We start from the raw sequence: 21,506 nt of genomic DNA, 5'->3' as shown, positions 1-21,506 counted from the left end.
ACCAGACCATGGCACTGAGTGCCACATCCAGTCTCTTTTTAAATATCTCCAGGGACGGAGAATCCACCACTTCCCTGGGCAGCCCATTCCAATGCCTGATCACCCTCTCAGTAAATAAATTCTTTCTAATATCCAACCTGAACCTCCCCCGGCACAACTTGAGACCGTGCCCTCTTGTCTTGCTGAGGGTTGCCTGGGAAAAGAGACCAACCCCCCCCTGGCTACCCCCTCCTTTCAGGGAGTTGTAGAGAGTGATGAGGTCTCCCCTGAGCCTCCTCTTCTCCAGGCTGAACAGCCCCTGCTCCCTCAGCCTCTCCTTATAGGATCTGTGCTGGAGTCCCTTCACCAGCCTAGTTGCCCTCCTTTGGACCTGCTCCAGGACCTCGACATCCTTCCTAAACTGAGGGGCCCAGAACTGGACACAGTCGCTCCCCCCGGCCCAATCTCCCCCCACAGGCTCCGACTTGCAGCCGGCCGGCCCGCCCGCGCCACTGTTCTGCCGGCGGCCACCGCTTGAGCCGTAAAATCAACCCCAGCCGCCCGCGGAAGTGAGCCCGCGGAAGTGAGACGCCGCCCGTAACGGAAGTGAGACGCCGGGACGGCGGCCGCTCAGCGATGGCGTTCCCGTAGCGGCGGCAGCGGTTTCTCTCCTTCCCCCTCCCCTCCCCATCTTCCGTCGTCAGGACCGGGTGGCGCAGCCATGGCCAGGGGCCAGGCGGCCGCCGCCACGGCTGTGAACGGCGGGAGGCGGGCGCTGCTGCTGCTGCTGCGCTCGGACGGCGCGACCCCGCCCGCCGCCGCTGCCGCCGCCTCGTGTGACAGCCGCGCGCCCCTCTCCCCCGGCCGCCGCTGCCTCGGCGATTGGCAGCGCCCGGCCGCGTCGCCGGGCTCCGGGGCGGCCGTTACGGCCGTTAACGGCCACGCCGGGTGGGGAAGGCGCGGCGGGAGCGGCAGGGAGAGCTGCAGACACCGCGGCGGGGAGCGGGGTGAGAGCCGCCCCGGGAGGGGAAGGGCGGCGGCGGCACCGTGGCCCCGTCACCTCAGCTGACCTCGGGAGTCCCTGGGGGGACCCTCGGGGAGCCGGTGGCCTGCGGGTGCTTGGGAACTGGCCGTAGGGGTAACGATTGGGGTTGGTTCTTTTCTCCCCCGGAGGCTACGTTGGTTACCCTGAATCCTTAAGGCAGCGGAGGCAGAACCGTGTTTTCTGCCGAAATGCTTTAAAATGCAGTGTCTCTGAGGAGAGATGGTTCTGCCAGTTGAAAATTGACCTCTCTTTCAGTCTTGCATTCGGTGATCTAGTAACGTGTATCCCCAAGTGGAGACAACACTTAGCTTTGCCGTCAATGTTTAAAATATTTTCTGTAAAAGCAGTAAATGACAAACTGAGTGATTACCCTTTATCCAAAGGGCAACCGGTGAAGGTTCAGTTCTTTGACAAAGAATGGGAAGAGTGTAGATGTAGTCCTCAAAGCTTTGAAGGGCTCACAGCTTCCACCGATTATTCTGGTAACAGTAAAGGGACAATTTTAAGATCCTGACCCTTGGTACAATTTTTCTAGCACATTGTATTCCTGGAGAGCATCTCAGAAATGCAGGAGTAGCATTGCAGTCTATTTTCAAGCTCTTGCATATAGAGCTTTTTAGTTGGATACCTTTTCAGTTTCAAGAAAACCTGGATAGTCTCTATGCAATTTAATGTTTTGTCATATATGAAAAATATTTGGGGTAGTAAGGAAATTCCCAGAAAGCAAACATGTTGATTCAATATCCTTTCTTAAAAATAGCTTGGTTTTTTGGTTTTGTTGGTTTGTTTGTTTTTGTGGTTTGTTTGTTTGGTCTGGCTTTTTCTAATATTTTTTTTCCAGATGTAAGCATCTCGGCATCGTCATATTTACAAAGCAAAGGAAATATTTCCATATTGGGAAATAGGAGGCTTTTTTTTGACACTCACGCGCTGGTGTGCCTCTTGGAAGAAAACGGTAATTTGCTAGAAATGGGTAGCTATTTTTAATGTAATTTCATGAGTGGTTTTTTTTTTTTAGTTTACAGAGTTTGTTTACTTATTTTTCCTTGGCATGTGGTGTTACAGCTTCATCTTCATCTATTGTATATTCTCTTAAATACACAGGGTAAGAACATGGAGGGTTTTAGAGGGTTTTTTTTTTTTACTTCCAAAAGGAAACATGGAGCTTATAGAGCTGTGATTGGAATTATGCTACTGATAATGAAAAATGCTAAAGAAAAACTAAATTTTGAGAATTGAGTGAATTCCAGAGTTTTCAAGGTGCTGTTTTAAAATATATTCGTTAGATTCCTACATATTTAGTATATAGGACCTTGAGTGTGCAACAATGTATAAATTGGACTGAGTATAAATTCAGATTTTATGATAGAACAGACTACTATATAATGTATGGCTGCTTTTATACTGAAATACAGATATGGAAATAGATTATTTTGGATTTATGCTAGCGTTGCTGAAGTGGGGAAGGTACCTTAGGGTGAAGTCCAGTACAACTGACTTGACTTTTAACATCTCTTCATTCCTGAAACAGAGAAGTCGCAGTCTCTTTCCCTTGCCGTGTGGTTTCATCTCTTTCTATGCCCCATTCTAATTCTTAGAGAACTCCAGCTCTTTTTCTTGATTGGTGTTAGGAGATGGTAATTTAATGAGCTAACAGAGCAGTTGCATGGGCACCAGGACACATAAAAAGTGTCAGGATGGGGGAGAAGGAGGGGATGTGGGGAATAATTCTATAGTGAAACTATTATATCAGCTCAGCTATTGAGAGTGACTCGCTTTTACACCCTATATGTGCTTTACATTGGTTACATTGAAACTTATGTTTTTATAAGTCTGTCTTTTCATAATGATTAAATCTTGTTCATGACATTTTTATTCCTACATTTTGAAAGTGATAAAGTTGAGAGTATTTGTACAAATAATGTTTTACATTACTTCCCAGTATATCCAGTTTAGAAGGTTTCTAACAGGGACTCAGAGGCTGGTAGTTCTAAAATCAGAACAGTTAGCTCTTTTCATTTGTCAGGTTTTCCAGTGTCTTCAGAGGTGCTGACAGTTTATAGTATACTGAAACTAAGTTTCAGGGTAATCTGCTTTTCAGGGTAAGAATTCATGCTCATAGAAATAACTGCATGTGAGAGATGACATTCCATAATAATTCTAGAAAATTTTTAGCTTTTATACTGCTGATAGTGTAATAGTGCTGTACTAGAGAAGCAGCTGTACTGTGTCACAGATACAATTTTGTGGTGATGGACTTTGGTTGTACTGACTGTGTTCTTTTATTAGTGCTGTACCAAGAGGAGTACGTTTTACCTTTCATAATTGGCATTCATTTTAACTTGGTGCTGAATATTAGACAGTGACATTTCTGTGAACTGTCCATATTTAGGTCTCTCTCTGAAAGTTTTTGCCTTTTATTTTCCTTAGGGTTCACTACTCAGCAGTCGGAGGTCATTGTATCTGCATTAGTGAAAATTATGGACACCAACCTGGATATGATTTACAAGGACATGGTCACCAAAGTACAGCAGGTTAGATAAAAAATAGTGGTAGTGTTAGAGTGAATCGAGACCTAGTATGCCTGCTAATTAAATGTAATTTGCTGTTTATTACTGTTAGACACTGTATTTTTAAAGTTTGAAGCAGAAGAACAAACATATCTGTAGCTGTTGGGTAATGAATTTTGTCTTGAGTTTATCAAATACTTGATAAAGTGTTGTGGTAGACCTTCAAATTTAGGTACTGTGAGTTTGTATGCAAACCTGAGTATTTTTTTAGTTTCAACCTTACTGTAGCCTGAAATAGAATGACACAGATGGCTTTTAGACATGCAAGAGCTATTTGAATAGTTATAGGTCCTACATATGTTCTTTGTAGAGTTGTAACAAGGAAGTACATATAAACTCAGCAATTTACCAACCTGCTTATGTGGGACCTTTTTATTTATCTCTGTGTCACAACGACATCTATGTTTATTAAAATTAAGCTGATTTTTTTTTTTTTTTAAGACATGAGTGGTGTAGTTGAGTACACTGATAAGATACAGGAACATGTATAGTTTGGATGCTTAGATTGAAATCTTTCTCCTTTTCCTTTGATGAATACTTTGTTCATGGTATCCTCTTGAACTTGCTTGGAAACAGATTGATAATACTGAGATATACAGAGATTCTTCCTGGCTACCAGGAAGTTCCATACAACTGAACTGAAGTGTTAGCTTTGACGTTTGAGGAAGTGATGTTTTTGTGTCTGGAGTCAAGGCTTGTTCTGGTACTGGCTGTAATTTTTTGGAGAGGGCCCTTTGTAAGGTCATACAAAGGTAGATCCCTATAAGGAACTGTATATGACAGTGTTGAATATTGACACATTGAGCTCCTAGGCATCTGGCTCCAGTAGTGAAACTGAAGTTCAAAGGAGGACATAATTCTCCACATGTAGAACTTCAGCATCTTTGAATAGGATTTACAATATGCCGTATCCTGGAATTCCCTGACATGTAAGCTGACAAAAAGTGTAGCTGAAATACAGCTTCTTGGGCTGCTCTGTAAGACTGGGATTCACAGCCCCAAGTCACTTTCTGAACACAAGTTTTAACTTGTTTCATAGTAATTAGGCTGCTGTCTTAAACGATGAGAAAACAGCAGTTTCTCTCTTCATAGTATAATAGTCTTGACAGTAGGACATCTCATAAGGAAGTGATTTTGAACTTTGTACCACCTTCCATCTTAAGGAGGTTTCAGCCCATCCTTCTCAGCTTTCAGATTCCCTCCTGTGCTGAATTTGTTCCACACTCAATCAGGGAATGCAATGTTAAACGGATACTTTCTACAATAGTTGGTTGTATTTTACAGGCAGCAGTCTCCAATAAGGAATTTCAACCTCCAGCCCAGCTTTTTTGAATGAAAGTAAAGATGTTCTCCTTTGTTAGTTTCTACTGGTAGTAGGTGTTTTCCAAGACTGTTAGATTTGACCCTTAGGTGACTTTCTGCCATTAAGATTCAAACATACAGGTTTGTATAACATGCTAAGAGAAAAGCAGCTCAGGAGGTGTGTAAGGCATGAACTCTGGGCAACAAAACAAACCTGTACTTCCTTGTAGTCTGAATGCACAAGGGTTTATGCAAAAGGAGAATGTATTCTGAGTTCACTGAAGAGGGGAGTGAACAAACATAAGGTGGAAACCACAGAGGAGTAAGAAAAGAGGTGGCCTTTACTCATTTTGTAGGCTTTTTATAATGTTTCCAGTACTTGCTCTATTTTTTTTAGTAGTCTTGTGATCAAGTAACCTGGTGAGGTGTCTCCAGATGCTACTTAGAAATATAATGCTGCAAATTAGAATAGCATTTCCTGACAAAAGAGAAGTTAGATCTGTAGAGTTCTTAGTCTAGAATCAAAAGTGATGGAGTACATACTAGAGGGAGCTCTTGAGAGAACTGTTTGCATTTGTTTTCCTCCCCCTCTGCCCCAGTGAGACCACACCTGATATACTGTATCCAGTTTGGGGCTCCCCAGTTGGAGAGACAGGGATCTACTGGAGAGAGTCCAATGGAGAGCTACAAGGACAATTAAGGGACTTGAACATCTCTCCTGTGAGGAAAGACTGAGAGAACTGGGGCTGTTTAGCCTTGAGAAAAGAAGGCGCTGAGGGGATATTTTCAATGTTGATAAATATCCGAGGAGTGGATGTCAAGGATGAGGCCAATCTCCTTTCAGTGGTGCCCAGTAATAGGACAAGGACTAATGGGTATAAGATAAACCATAGGAAGTTCCATCTCAACCTGAGGAGAAACTTCTTTACTGTGAGGATGATGTAGCACTGGAAGAGGCTGTTCAAGGAGATAATAGAGTCTCCTTCTCTGGAGACTTTAAAAACCCACCTGGATGCTTTTCTGTGTGGCCTGCCCTAGGTGATCCCAGTATTCTATGATTTGCATGTGTGGATAGTGTACAATCTAGACCAATGTCAATGAACTTTTCCATCCAGGAAAGCAACAGGGGCAAATTCTTATTTGCCCTCTGTCAACTCAGAATACCAGACTGAAAAGTGCATGATTCTAGATAGGAAAGCAGAGCAAGCCTCCCCTTGCAGAGGGACATGAAAAAGGAGGTAATTACAAAAGACTATGGTTGCACTGAGGAGTTGTGGTCTGAAAGCCAGCTTATTTTGTCACTTAATCTCTCTTGCTTTTTGAAGCTTAGTTAATCAATGTGATTGCTGAATTAAAAATCTCAGGGTACCAAAATAGCCTTTCATATTTGTAGTCACAGATGAGGAAAAAGCATTATAGTTATGACATGTTCTTAGGTTTTTCTTCCTTCTTTTCAAGGAAATTGCACTTCAACAAGTAATGTCCCATATTGCTGGTGTGAAAAAGGACATGATTATTTTGGAAAAAAGTGAATTTTCAGCACTTCGTTCAGAAAATGAGGTAAGAATCACTATGTTGAAAAGTGCTCTTCTAGCACTTGCTCATTTTTTCTAATGATTTAAAAAATTGTTTGTACTCAAGGGATTTGCTCTGTGGACAGTATGGTTTAACACCTTCAATAATGACTGTGTTGTTGGGGCAGAGTGCAACCCTCAACAAGTCTGCAGGTGTTACAAAGGTGGAAGCAGTGGCTAGTACACTAGGTAGTTGTGCTGCTGTTCAGAGGGACATCAACCAGCTGGAGAAATAGACTGACATGAATGTCATGAGACTGAACAAGTGGAAATTCCAAGTCGTGCCCCTGGAGAGGAATAACCCGAGGCACTGAGACAGGCTGGGAGTGACCAGTGAGAAAGGAGCTTTGCAGAAGAGGCCCTAAGGGTCCCTGAGGACACCAAGTTCACTGTGAGCCAGCAATGAGCCCTTGTGGCAAACACAGCCAACAACCTCCTTGCCTGTATTAGTAGAGCTGACAGTGGGTCAAGAGAGGTGATTCTGCCTTCTGCCTGGCACCTGTAGGACTTCATCTGGAGTGCTGGGTCCAGTTCTGGGCTCTCCACTGCAAGGGAGATGTGGACATGCTGGATAGAGTACCAGTAGGCAGTCAGAAAGATCAGTAAGGGACAGGAGCATTTGACATATGATGAAAGACTTCAAGAGCTGGGACTGTTTCACATAGAGAAGAAAAAGCTCAGAGAGGATCTTGTCAATGTATACAAACATTTGAAAGAGAAGTTGAAAGAAAACAGAATCAGATTATTTCCAGTATTGTCCATTGACAGGAGAGTAGGTAATTGGCACAGACTAAAACATGAGAAATTATATTTAAATAAAAGAAAACCCTTTTTACTGTAAGCGTGGTAGAATACTGGAATAGGAAGCCCAAATGGGCTATGGAGTCCCTGTCCTGGAGATACCAAAAACCCAACTAGACATGGCCCTAAACAACCTGCTGTAGTTGCCCCTGCTTTGAGCAGGGTATTGGACTGGATGATCTCCAGTGAGAGTTAATAGAAAATACTACAACTGTACTTATTTAATGTATCTTTTGAAAGAGATGAAGTAATAAAACAGTTTGGGCTAGAAAGAACCTCTAGAGGACATTCACAAAGCTGAACCTCCATTCTCAAAGCTGAACAAACCCAGCTCACCTCTTCTCCATCACCCCAACATAGCATGTTCCAGCCCCCCAATATCTTCATGGTCCTCCACTGAACTTGATCCAATATGTCAATAAATGTGTTTTACCAGGAAGCCTGAAGCTGGACACAGCACTTCATTGCAGGCTCACAAGTGTTGAATATAGAGAAATAATCAAGCCTGATGAGTTTACTGTTGTTAATACTGTCCTATGCATTCAACCACTTTTACTGCTCAGGAACATTGCTAGCTTCTGTTTTGTGCTATTATTTGGAAATGCACAGTACTGAGTAAACATGTATGTCTATAGTATATGCATGCATGTATCTGTACACATACTGAGCTCATGCTCAGCTTGCCTTTTGCATTGTGGATTATAGTCATGATTTCTGATGATACAAGCAGTGTTTCTAGATTATGTTGGTTTATATACAATAGTAAAGTATACAATTTTTTTTCTGTTCTTCCAGAAAATAAAACTTGAACTCCAGCAGATAAAGAAGCAAGTCATAGTAAGATACCATACCAATATAATTAATAATTAACACCTGTCTAGTTTGCTTTAAAATTTTGTTGTTGTTTTCAGGACTTTATTTTAAAAGCTGCGCTTAATTGTTGTGATATATAGGATACTGAAACTGCAGTTGATGATACACTGTGGGCTGCAGCAAAGGCAATTTGATGCATGCTTCATTTATGGTGACAGAACACTATGAATGGTACAAGGGGTGAAGAAAAATTTAACTGAAGTTTTTTTTTCACTTACATGTCCTTAATTCAGACTCATAAAGTGACTGTCCTGTTATGGGTAAGGCTGAGTGAAGTGCTGTGTTTAGTGCTGCCTATTACATGTAAACATGAATTACAGCTCTTACTAATTCATTTGGGGTTTGGCTTATCGTTTTTTGTTTCTTTTTTTTTTTTTTTCTTCTTCCTTTGAAGACTTCGCTGTTAGCTGTCCAGAATCTAAAATATCTTTTAAGTGGCTTCTTTAGGCCACTAAGTTTAGGACTATTATATTTAGTTCCATTTGTTTGGAAGCAAGTGACCACTGCAAGAAAACAGACTCTCTGTAGAAAAACTTTATTATCATACAGATTCTTATTCTTACCAGGTTTAAGCATAATTGCTGTGTTTCTGTTCTTTATGGTTCGCCTGTCTTGAATAGCACTCCAAACACCTTTCTGCCATTAAAATCAAGTTTGTTTTAAAATCTGGTATTCAATGGGTTTGGAGTGATAAGCAGCCCTTACACAGAAACAAATGTTCTTGTGAGAGTGATTAGGATTGGAAACTGGGAAACATGGAATGTGTTTAGGGAGTATGGACATCTGACTTGAAAACTGCTCTTTCCTGCTGAGTTGTCCTTCTTAGTTTGAAAGATGGAGCACTCTTCCTCCCCTAGGATTTGTCCATAAAAATGTCAGACTACTGGATTTACCTGAGCTAGCTGACAATGTGGTCAAACTCAGTCTAGTGCCTCCTTGCCATTTCTTTCCTCCTCCATCCAATTTCTTTTTGCATTGTCATCTCCAAAATGAGAACATAAATTTGTCAAGGCTAATTCTACACGTTTCTTACTATGTTGCAAAGTGCTGAATGCATCTGTTTTTTTAGAATACCATTTTAAAATATATTAGTTACGTAGTTTTTTAATTGTAACTTATTTTATGGTTTTAGTTACATCTAAATGAGTAAGTGTAACCCACTGACAGAGGATCAAGGATCTGAGTAATCTCTTCTTAAAAGCTAGCTGTCTTTGAATTTCACTTTTAACTGTAAATTTAATTCTCACAAGGGCAAGTTATTCTATGTTAGCTCCTATTTGTTCCTCTAAGAGAAGCAATATTGTGAAATTTTAAGAAAAAGTTATTTCCAATTCTTGATTTATTAAACTGACTTGTTATAATGGCATCTAAATATAAGTTAATTCAATTCAGTTAAAATTCAAAAATAGAAATTGAGTCTAACTATTGTTAATACTAACTTAATTAACTCTTGACTGGTTGACATTGGCCTACTGGAAAGATGCTTACTTGATTTTAATAATCTTACAGAACATCAGCAATCTCTTGTTTCTCCCATGTTTCCATCTGATCAGCAGCTTGTCTCTCATGACAAACTGTCAGCTGGATGGAATTTCTGCCAGGAGGCTGCATTAAAATGGCAGCTGTCACTCAGAAAAGCTGGAATTACAGCTATTGATGAAGTAAAATGCAAACTTTTGATAATTTTAAAAAGCTAATTATAAAAATATAATAAACATTTCCTAATTTCTAAAATGTCTACCTTTTTTTGAAAGCCCTAGAGTTAGTCTTTAAAAACAGAATTTATTTTACATTAGAAGGTTAGAAACTGATTTTAAAGTTTTTTTGAGCATCGAGGGTGCTTCATGGAGGAAGTCCAACTCAACATGGATTTCTGGAAATATGGGATATATGAAAAATTCCCAGTATTTATAGAAGGATGTACTCTCAATTGACTGCTGTATTCTGTTTTCTGGGATTAAAAGTAGTTGTTAGTTTTTGACTCCCAAGATTCAGTTCATACTATAGATCATGATTATTTACCAGCAGAAGAATAGGAATGCTTATACTTTTGAAACTCATATGTAATAATTGGAGAGGAGCTTAATTGCTGAGATATGTAAAGAAAGGTTCAATGTATTTGTCTAAATTTTTATGCTTATGTATAAATAGAAAATCTTGCATCCTGCTTTATAATTTTTTTTCCCACTAGGATGAAATTACCAAAGTTCGTGCAGATAACAAGTTAAACCTAAACCTAGAGAAAAGCAGAGTAAAAGAATTGGTAAGTTATAATTACTTTCTTCTAGAAACATCTCAACACTGAGTAATCTCCACACTTGGGTAAAAACATCCAACCAAACAGTATTTTCATACTCATCTGTATGTATCTGTATCATGCAGCTTTAAGATGGTAATCCAAGCTACTCATCCTTATGCTACTATAGTACACCATGCCATGTTTAGTTTTGCCTCTCTCTTTATTAGGTATTTTTTAACAATCAGGATTAACACGTTACACTTAAATATTAGACACCTAATCTAAATATGCTGATGAGCTGTCTGGAGGTTTTCTATATTATTAATATATCTCTTTCTGTATTTTCACAATTAAGTTTACACATTTCATTAAATTTATCATTGTGGAACATGTTTTGTTTCTCTTTAGCTAGATAACTTATAGCAGGAAATACCTATTGTGAAAATACTAGTAATTTTTTTTTTTTTTAGTTATAACTCATAAAATTTCAGATTGTTTTGAGCTTTGAAATATCTGATAGAACTGAACTGATGTCATCCTAAATTAGAATATTGTAGATTAATTAGAAGATTAACAAGTTTTTTTAATTACATGTAGCACTCTAAATAGATTCTGTTCCCATAGATTTTTTTATTAGGTTTTAGGACCTCACAGAAGTTGCATCTTCTAAATTGAAAGATCTTTTTATGACATTACTTTCTTATTTGTTATTCAGTCCTTTTTCAGAGGTGGATAATGAAGAAGATGTATTTGTCTCAAATGTAGGCTATAAGAAGTGTTCAAGTAAATACCATATATCTTCTGAAGAGTAACAATGTTTAGGTGCTTGAATGCTGAGCAAATAAAATTCTTGTTTAAAGGTTAATACGTCAAGCTAATGTTTAAAAAAAGCATCACGTAAAACTTACTAACTGTATATCATAGACTTTGCAATACTTTGGGCTTGCAAAACCTATATAAAACCACCTCACCAGTGATAAAGTAGGCACTAGAGTTTTCTTGTATGTTTATGTAGGATCCTGGGATCTGGACTCTTATCTGTTGTGCAGAAAGTTACATAATTTTCCAGAAAAAAAAATTTCCCAGAAAAGGCAAGCTCTGCATATCAACTTTCTCTTAAGAAAGTTGACCAACTTTGTAGTCTGTTGTGAAACCAATTCCCGAGTTTCGATTGAAACTGCCCTTTCTTTTTTCTCCCTCCCCATTTCCCCCTTTAATTGCCAGCTCTGTCATGCATGAACAGGAAAAAAGCAGATGAATGGGAAGCAGGTTGTAGTATATATGCTGAGTTGAGGGAAAGATGTAATAGGCAGAGCATCATTATCATATTTACTTCAGTTGTAATGTGACTTAGGGCTGAATAGCAAGCTTTCTGAGAATAATTGAAGGTTACTGTGCATTCTCACTAAGTTACTGCTCAAAATAGGTACGAACTAAGATTTACCCAGAAGCACTAAGTAAAATGTTCTTACCTCTCAGTTTTGCTTGGGATAGGTACTGAAGGAGAATTTCTTAATTTGTCAATACTGATGTGGACAGTCTTAAATGTTTCAAACTCTAAATACCATATCTTGTAATTAATTTGTCCCACTTTAAATTCCTTGCACAATCCTATGTTGCTTGGTGCACATCTTTTTATGCTGTGATTTTTATTTGCAGTGATACATACAGATATGATTTTTAGAAACTCAAAGTACGGTACAAAGTTCCATATATATTCATGTCTTCATGCATCATGGTGCCTCTTAGCTTGCTCTTAAAAATCTCAAAATGAAAGAACTGAATTTTCTCTGCACTGTGAAAAATGTGGACTTAAAGGGAAATCTCCCTGTTGAATTTTGGGAGGGGAGTTTCACCTTGTCATCTTTTTTTATGTAGCGTTACTAAATAAAATGTTACTACAAATGTCTGGTGAGGCATTGCAGTGAAAAGTGTGTATTTCACTGTCATAAGATGAAGCTCAAAATCCTTGGGTCTGATCTAGATAGTTGTAGCCACAAAGCAAAACTTTAACAAACACAAACATCAAGAGAGAAGTTTGTAGAATATCCAAATATTATCCACCTGAGAGTATTAATAGAGCAAATCATACTTGATGAATGTGATTACCTTCTATGATAAAGTAATCTGTGCAATTGATTCAGGGTAAGCAGTGGAATCCAAGGCTTTTTATATTGTTTCCCACAGCCTCTTTCTAAAGACACTCATGCATTATGGTCTAGACAGGTAGACTCTGCAACTGTGACAAATTCATAAAATTGTTTATTTTACTTGTCATGATTCTTTTGATAGCAATGATCAGTTTATTGATCTGAGGTGTAATGGTTATGTGAAAATTCTCATCAAACAATTTTAGTTAGATTCTTTTATAAGTATTCTGCTGTCTTACCACTATCAAAAGCGAATATCTATACCAAATTTCTGAATTTCTTTATTGATCTCTTGACTTTGCAAAATCTAGTGACTGGTTCATTAATTGTATAATGTTCTTTATTTGTTATGTCATTTTCTACATTTCCAGCAGCCTGCTGTCTCTTAACCTCATCTTTAGGTCTGTCAGAAGTCCAAATAGAGCTCTAGGTCTTTAAGGAGGGTTTTTCAATGCTGACGTGTTTATGTAGATTAATCTGAGTTTAATATTAAAGCTTCCAGAGTGGAGGAAAAATAAAGCGACTTTACACATGGGAATGCCAACAGATGAGGTTATTATATGTAACTGAGGATTCTGAGATGGTCCCTGATGACCTTAATACTCTGCACTATAGACTGGTGGTTTAGCAGCTGTCTGTGAATAATTGAATTGCACCAGTAGTGGGACAGGAACCAATATAGATGTCAAGGTAAATCATTACTGTTTATGAGTAAGAAAGTTAAACTGCCTTAAAGTTTCTTTAATTTGGATTTGTTAATTATTTGGATTAATCTGCCTTCTTTAGTTTGGATTCAACTTTGCTTGAACCCAAATAGCTATAACTTAAAAATAAGCCACAACTTCTGATGTTCCATAAATGAATGGCTTAACATGAGATACCAGTGTTTAGTATTTAACAGATTTATCAGGAAATGATGGTCAGAAGAATACAAATGGTAAATACATGGAATGCTGGCTAAGCATTTCTTTGATAGCCAAGTTTGATATAATGTCTTAAAATTGTACTTCCCATCCTGGAGGAAGTAGATGGTTCAGTCTTAATTTTGCTTGTATGCTCAATGGATTGGTTAACTTCTTCAGAATTGCTGTTTAAAATCCTAGGTCTTGCTTTTCAGAAATGCAAATCTGCCAACCTGTCTTCTAGCTGCTAGTTAATATATGTAGTTTTTGCAGAAGATGATGGACTTGTTCTTTACAGTTCAGTCTAAACTGTGCTTTTCTAAAGTACAGCCATTATCCTACAATACTATCTCTCACATGTTGTCAGACAGTAATCTTGTCCAGATTCAGTGTTCTACAGAATGTGGAAACAAAGAAATACACTTGTAAGTGTGAGGAAAAAGTTTAATAACAATATCACATTTATATATTTTTTTTTGCCTCTAGTACTCACTGAATGAAAGAAAACTACTTGAAATGAGGACAGAAATAGTGGAATTGGTAAGAACTTAGTAGCTGATTACTAAACAGCAAATCTTGTACTTGTGTTACAGACCTGGTATTCCTGTTGGAGTTGTTCATGTCTTTAGGTGCTTTAGTGTACAAACTGCAGTTGTGATTTATTATTTCCCTGTGTATTTTCATATCTGCACAGATAACTGAAGTGTCTGTAGAATAAAAAGTCTATCATGTATATTATTAGACCTGCATGTATATAGAAGCTATTAAATGGTCACTTTGTTTTGAAACTTCATGCATGTGGTATTTTCTCTAGATGGAGTTCTAATCTTAATACTAGTTTTTTTAATTAGTCGTTCCCCTCCCCACCCTGTTCAGTGAGAGTGAAACACATTGCTAGATTGACTTGGCTTCATTTTAGAGGAGGTTTTTACCAAACACTTCCTCTTGTTTTCTTTTCACAGTATAGGGAATTATCCCTAGGAAGACATCTATCAGTAAATCATTAACTGATTCACAATGTTTCAGTGCTGCTGATTGGAAAATATCAGCAGCTCAGCAGCTGTTGTTTTCAGTTTACTAGTTCAATCTTTCAGGCTTTTCTGAGTAATAATTCCCATTTTTTTACAGAAGTTCTGTCTTCTGTCATAATCAGATTCTTAATTTGATGAAGATAGGCATTTTTACATGAAAAGACAAATTGTCAGTTTTTCTAATGAATAAATAATATCTATAATATAAATAATGAATAACTCTTTATGCTTTTGTCACAAGAGGCTCTTGGTGTTCTCAGTAGCTCTCAAAATTGAGCAGTGACATTAATATCGGTGGTCCCAATGATAGATTGACCTTAATATCTGTACTGCTAGATTGTGATAAGAAGGCATCTGGTTCTGCCACTTTCTATATAATCTTTTAAGGAACATGTAATAATTAAATTTCCTGAGTTCACCAACTTATTCAGTGCTGTGGATGTAATCAGCTAGGAGGAAACTTGTTCTCTCTGAATGAAAATTAACAATACATTTTAGGAGGAACCAAAAAAATACAAATTGAAGGAACTGGTTAAATTATAAATAAACTAGAAACTGTTCAAATAACATCATTTTGTTGCTTTGGTTTTTAGCATGCGCAACAAGATCGAGCTCTGACCCAAACTGACAGAAAAATAGACACAGAAGTTGCAGATCTGAAAACAATGCTCGAATCGCACAAACTTGATAATATTAAATATTTAGCAGGTAAGGAATCTGATGGGTGTGTCTGATTGTGAAACTGTTAAACATTGTTAAATGTTTGGCAAACTCTTAATTGACTGTATTCATAAGGGCCCTGATTTTAGAAAACTACTTTAAATAATCTCAGTCAAGATTAGCAGCCTTATTTGTGTCCTTAGTCCAGACAAAGTTTCCTATGATTCACAACTTGATTTTGTGTGGGCTATGGCTGTAGGACTTTTTTTCAGTTTTCCCCTGCTTTATACTGGAATAGTAATATATATGAGAAATCTAAAAGACTGCCTCTTAACAAGGGCCAAAGAGTTCCTCTGTGCCTGACCTATTTTATAAAAGTGGCCTGTTGCATGCATTTCTAGGATTTTTTTATCTGTCAGTTTTTCTGACTGTTCAGTGCCATATGTTCTTTAAACCTTAATTTTTAAGGCATTTGATTTAGAAAAATATTCTATGTACGTGTGTGCCTACATTACTGCCCTAGGTAACTTTAATATTTTGATGTTTTGCTACCGAGTGTGCAATGCTATATAGAAGAGCAGGTTTACAGTAGAAATTAATTCTTCTGACTTAGATTTTCTGATTTTTCTTTCACAACTAATTTTGTCACAAGTCACACTTATGTCACACTTAGGTCTATTCATAGTACTGTACTTCAAGTATATTCTTTAGAGAGAACCATTACTGGAAAATAAAAGGCAATTTATTAAAATGAGAGGAAATATTTTTCCCTACCATCCCCACTCAAAACATGTTCAACTCTGTGGAAAAAAAACCCCACAATAATTTGCATTGTGTTGAAGTGATTCTGTTGCAAAGGCAAAGATCTTTTGTGTGCATATCTATAAATCTAAAGTTTATTTTATTTAAATAGAATTTTTTTAAATAAGATAAGCCTGGCTAGAGTTAGCTTTCATTTATTTGCTGAATGCTTGACTGTGATTCAATAATCCTGTTATTAGTTTTCTCACTTTACAACTCTAACTTGCCATACTGACCTGCAAGCAATTCAGGGCCTCTTTCAGCATTTTGATAGTTTTCCAGCCCAGTTTTCCTGCATTTTTTTCCTTCCTTCTTATTTGTAATTTTTGTGCCTCTCCACCTTGAAATTTTTTGTTGTAAATCAAACACTGGATTTTCTTACATGGGGAAGGGGTGATGGTTACACTTTAAGTATTGCAGTAAGATGAGTATGTACCTTCCTTGAGAAATATTCCAAGAGCTAATGATTTATTATTTCCACTTTCCTCCCCATTTTTATTTTCTTTCAGGTTCAGTATTTACATGCCTTACTGTAGCACTGGGATTTTATCGATTATGGATATAAAAACCCATCAATCTCAAGGGACTCTCTTGGTTTATGAAAAAAAGTTTTATCTTTGCCTGTACTTTAACCGAGTCTGGACTGTTTTATTTATTATTTTTTTTTGTAAAACAGACAGTATTGGGAATGTAACCAAAGATGTGCCTAGAAAAAAATCACACACACACGTGCATATTTGGAACCTTACCTCTGATGAAAGCGTGGTATATGGGTTTCTGCCATTTCCCTCCCTTCTGAACTGCAGTACACCTTGCTGCTACAAAGTGTCACAGAAGTGAAGACTGGCATTGGTACCAATCCTATGGAGCTGCCTGCTGGAGAGGAGAATCCATGGATCTGCCTTCCATTGCCTATTCAGACATGCTTTGCAGAGTCAGCTGCCTGCATCAGATTCAAGTCTTGGTTATTAATGTAAAACTGAAACTACATCTATCGTGGCTTGGAGGCACTCTTGTATAAGTAGAACTTGTGTTAACTGAATCATGCTTACTTCCCTCCTTCTGACATTTGTTCATAGGGTTACTATGATCATATATTTGTTCTACTATTTTTATAACCTTATAGTTGTCAGCTTGTTTTCCAGATGGCCGTCCAATCAGTCATATTTCGTGTGCAACAATAGCAGACTTTGCTGCTAGTTTTATTTCTAATATATTTGTAGAGGTTTTTGTGACTAACTTGCCTTTGGTCCATATTAGTGTCTGATACTCATTCCATATACTAATTGTTAACTTTGGCATTGTAACTGGAAGTTTGAAATGCAGTAAAATACACTAGTTGTGTTCATTTGTGGTTAAGTGATAGGAACTGTCTCTGGTGCTGCCTTCATGATGGAAGGCAATTGATTCTGCTACAAAGGAAAGAAATTTTAAATTATGATCATGAAGCCAAGTCTTACACAAGGAAACTATAATACTGACAGCCTTCTGGGGTTTTTTTGTTGTTCTACTTTAAAAAAAAAAAAAAAAAAAAAAAAAAAAAATTAAAAAATCCTGTTTGGTCTTCAAATGTGGAATTTTTATAGTGATTATAATGAAAGCAGTAATAGAGACCTGCAAGGATGTTTAATCCAGTTCTGAGCAAGCCCGTGTGAACGAGTAAGTACAGCTGAAAGCAATGAAGTTATCCTGTGTATCCAGCCTGTCATTCTCCTACTGATGAAATGACTGCTTTAGTAGCAGAGCTGCCATCTGTGGTCCTTCAGTTAAAGGGAATTTCCCTTACTCGCTCACTTTTAGGCAGAGAGAACAATCTATGCACTGGTAATAAATGCTGTTAGAGCACAATCAGGGCTTTGCTTAATGGAAGTAAACCTGGACACTTTGTGCCTGAACTGTAATAACCATTTAACTTTGTGACTGGGAGTGACAACTTGGATCATGTGCATGTGTGGAGGAAGAAATGGATGCCTGTAATAATACTATACTGGCCTGAAATAAAGAATTTTGAACATTTCATACAATATGAGTTTTCATTGTAATGATAGAAGTTCTCATTATAAAGTCAGCTTTTAAAATTTGAATATTTTATTCATTTGCAGTAAGTTACTGCTAACAGGACTTATTTTAAGCTAAGAATTGGCAAAGTCAACAGCCTCCCTAAAACACTCCCTAAATGAAAGAAGAGTCAGTAATGTAAGGAAAACTTATTTCAGACTAACGTAACAGTCCCTTTAAATTAAATTAATCTATATTTAAGATCTTTGCCTTTTTGTATTAAAAATATTTTTGTACCAAGTTACAGAACTTGACGCTTTCTTAAATTAGACATGCAATAATTTAATGTTTGAAATAGTTTTAGTGTTGCTTCTTACCTTCCCAGGGCAGATGATCTGGTAAATGTCTATGTCACCAGCACATCTTTGTGAAAGGAGAAGCATCTGAGAAATAGTTGCTAAAATAACTGTAGAGAACTAATTTTAAATATAGGATCTATCCTGCTAAAAATAGGTACTACACAAATAAGTTTATTTTCAGAGCAGGTGAAAGGAGAAAATTAAAGAATAGAGCAGCATTGTACTGGAACTAGTAAACTGTCATACAAACCAGCACTTCTTGGTAAATATTCTAAACAAGGAATAAAGTTAAAATGTCATTCAGGAAAAGGACACTATAAACAGAACTATAAATATAATTTCCTAGGCCATAAAGTCTTCAGGTGTGGTGTAAAAGCTTGTTGCCCCCATCCTACATGCATGTATGCAAAATCTTCTCTCATTTCCTCTGATTTTAAAGATCAGTTTAGCAAGATTCCTAAGACAGTGTCATCATACATATATTTCTGTTTTTATACGCATTCCAAAATGGTGGGAAATCCCTCTAAATATTTCCAAATCCAAATTCCTTCAAAGAGAGATTTAAACTCAAAGAATGAGCATTTTGGCACAAGTGAGAAGCAATTACATCAGGAGATACTAGGAAACATATCTTGAAAAGCAATAGCTGAGCATTAAATGATCACTAAATTCATAAAGAAGAAACATAAGTTGGTAATTCTCTGGCTTACTGAATATTACATATCTAGAGTTCTCCCAGCAATGCAAGAAATTAATAAATACAAAGGCCACTCCACTTTTTAGATGTTTCTAGGTTGATTTTTTTTTTCTTTTATCATCCTGTCTACCTTCTTTTCTATGCGTTACGATTCACTCCTCTATGTGAATTGCTTAATTTTTATTAATCTGAATTGAGGATACCCATGACCATAGCCTCAAAAAAGCTATCCTAAGATATTTCTCTCTCTCTTTGCTGTTCAGTCAAAATGCATCCCAGGCTTCAAAACCTGTAGCAGCATATTGTCTGCTGAGCTGTTAAGCAGTTAAATTGCCTTGTTTGGAACAGGGTCCTGGTTTGCCCTCAGGTGTCAAACCACACCTGGGAAGTTATAAATTTGATGATTCATAAAATGTTTTTAACTGGGGGGGGAGGAGGGGGGAATGTCTAAGGAAGCTAGCACTGTTTGATAGAGAAAACGGTGGTTGTCAGCAGCAAACAAAGCAAAAATACACTCTTTGTGAAAGGTGAATGTTTATTAAAAACCTCATCTCCAGGTTATTTTCCTTCGCAGTTCCTAACTTCAAATGTTCAGTGTGTTATTTAATCAGTAAATTTTGGATTCTGCCAGAGAGATTTAGAGGAGGGAAGGGTTGGTTTTCAGTTTGTGCTTCCTAAGGGATTTAATGTATTTCATGATGAAACAGCATTAAACATACATTAAAATATGACCAAAGGAACTCTTGCAAGCCTTTACTTGCTCTCTGAAGTTAAAGGCTTATTTGTAGAAAGGTTTCATGAGCAGTCTTCTGATTGATGCTTGTTTAAGTTTTCGGACAAATTGTATTTCAAGCAACAATTTAAATATTTCTATACAGTGTTAGTACATCACATGCAGCAAAACCACAAGACCCTGAGGTACTCAAATATCTCTGAATAAACCAAGCCATAGGATCATGTATGAACAGACACAGAAATGGGAGGGAGGGGGAATTGCAAGGTGCTAGAAGTCTGTGTACTCTCTAAGTATCTAAGATACCAAACAGATAAGACTGTAGCAACAGTAAAAGAAAACATAAGCAAAGCTGGTTCCTGTAGTCCATAAATGAAGGTTAGGGCATGCAGTTCCTCTTTGCTCTTGGACAAAACCCAGCCATAGAGACAGACAGCTCTTCAACAACAGCATGTGGAGCTGCCTCTGCCTTGAGCTGATGGTAGCAGCGTGTTGAGCCAGAAAATGGAGGTTTACTTCATGTGTTTTTCTGTTGTTCTGTGTAAAACACCTCATTGTAAGTAACGTGAAGTCTTACATAAACTGCACTAAGGGTTGGTGTGAAAATCGACTTAAATGTGTGGGTTTTTTTATCTATGTTGAGCTAATGTACTGTGTCTGAGTCCTGTTTGAAAACTACCAAAAAATGATCATGCCTTGCTTAATACCCTTGCTGAAGTAACAGGTGAGCTGGGTGATGCAGTGATAAGTCTAAGTCCAAATGAGTTGTTTTGATGTTCATGAAACAGAATTCCTGCAGAAAGCCAAAAAAAAGCCAGAAACAGGGGAAGTGAGTAGTTTCTTGAAGCACTGCAAATGAGAGGGGAACTCTGTGAAATACATCTGCATGATGAAAGAGAGAAACTCAAGAAATGGTAATGCTAAGGAAGGCCTATGAGTGATAGCAGGTAGCAAGTTTGTTGCTAAGTTACGAGGCAATTTTGGGCAGCAGCTGTGTAGGCAAGGATGGTTTAACGGGTCTGTGCTGAAGTTCCATGTTCAGAGATTATATGGAAACATTATGTTTCTGCATCAAATCATTGGATTGTGTTGCTGGGAAAGATAGCTGCACTCCTGGAGAAAGGAGCTGCCTTGCTTTTTATTCCACATCAGGCTGAGGGGCAGGAGGGGAGCACCAGCCTTTGTGCTTCCTTCTGTCCCAGTCTCAGACAAGTCATCCAACTTCCAGCTCCTACTGGGATAATTATACAGGGAAATCCAACTTCTAAGAGCATAAATGTAGTTTCTGCCTATTTTTCATTGCAGTTCCTAGCAGGGCCACAAGCACTGAAAAATCTGCCCTCTCAGAATAGATTCCAGCCTTCCTAAAGACAGGAAACAATGGTCCTTGGCATAATCTTTTCTGCAGAAAGGATGAAATAGAACTGTTGAATGATGAAGAAAGACTCAACTTTCGCTGGGATCCCAGGGGCTGAAGGGTTTTTCTCCCAAAATGGATTCTAGCCTTTAAGACAAAGAATGGTGAATTCAGTAATGAGTCCCTAGCTAGGCAGAATAATAGATTTTATTTGTTTAAACCTTGTCCCAAGAGTCCTGTGTGCAAGTTGCTTGGTTTTTATTTGTGGTTTCTGCTACCAAAGAGCTCAGATCAGTGAAACTGCTCATCAAATATATAAACTAGCATTTGTGACAGAGTTTGATAAATAGGGCTCAATGCAGCTGTGTATTACACAGACTTTGTTTCTTGCACTGATTCAGTGGACCAACTTAGACTGTCACCAGAATCTTGATT

General features: G+C 37.9%; 1 protein-coding gene across 3 annotated transcripts; it reads left to right on the top strand.

The window, feature by feature from the left end:
* The first annotated feature begins 563 nt into the window (after positions 1-563).
* MCUR1 (mitochondrial calcium uniporter regulator 1) lies at positions 564-17,951 on the top strand. Of its 3 annotated transcripts, none has more exons than XM_071736374.1 (9): positions 566-986; positions 1,866-1,979; positions 3,455-3,558; positions 6,355-6,456; positions 8,067-8,108; positions 10,336-10,407; positions 13,922-13,975; positions 15,060-15,174; positions 16,604-16,872. In XM_071736374.1, exons 1-9 carry the CDS (start codon positions 701-703, stop codon positions 16,765-16,767), a joined length of 1,053 nt encoding a protein of 350 aa, XP_071592475.1. In that variant the 5' UTR covers positions 566-700; the 3' UTR covers positions 16,768-16,872. The 3 variants fall into 3 exon arrangements, with proteins under 3 accessions (XP_071592476.1, XP_071592475.1, XP_071592477.1); XM_071736376.1 differs by having other exon boundaries at positions 568-986; positions 16,437-17,951; XM_071736375.1 differs by lacking the exon at positions 8,067-8,108 and having other exon boundaries at positions 564-986.
* The last annotated feature ends 3,555 nt before the right edge of the window (positions 17,952-21,506 follow it).

Source organism: Heliangelus exortis, chromosome 2, assembly GCF_036169615.1.
Source record: "Heliangelus exortis chromosome 2, bHelExo1.hap1, whole genome shotgun sequence".
NCBI classification, from domain to species: domain Eukaryota; kingdom Metazoa; phylum Chordata; class Aves; order Apodiformes; family Trochilidae; genus Heliangelus; species Heliangelus exortis.
The sequence above is the reverse complement of the archived record's forward strand: the minus strand, read 5'-3'. Positions and strand labels throughout refer to the sequence as shown.

Excerpts from the sequence above, each read along its gene's own strand:
- MCUR1 (XM_071736374.1), top strand. The coding sequence starts at position 701 with ATGGCCAGGGGCCAGGCGGCCGCCGCCACGGCTGTGAACGGCGGGAGG. Across the intron at positions 987-1,865 it reads ACACCGCGGCGGGGAGCGGG|ATGTAAGCATCTCGGCATCG; the intron begins GTGAGAGCCGCC and ends TTTTTTTTCCAG. Across the intron at positions 10,408-13,921 it reads AAAGCAGAGTAAAAGAATTG|TACTCACTGAATGAAAGAAA; the intron begins GTAAGTTATAAT and ends TTTTGCCTCTAG.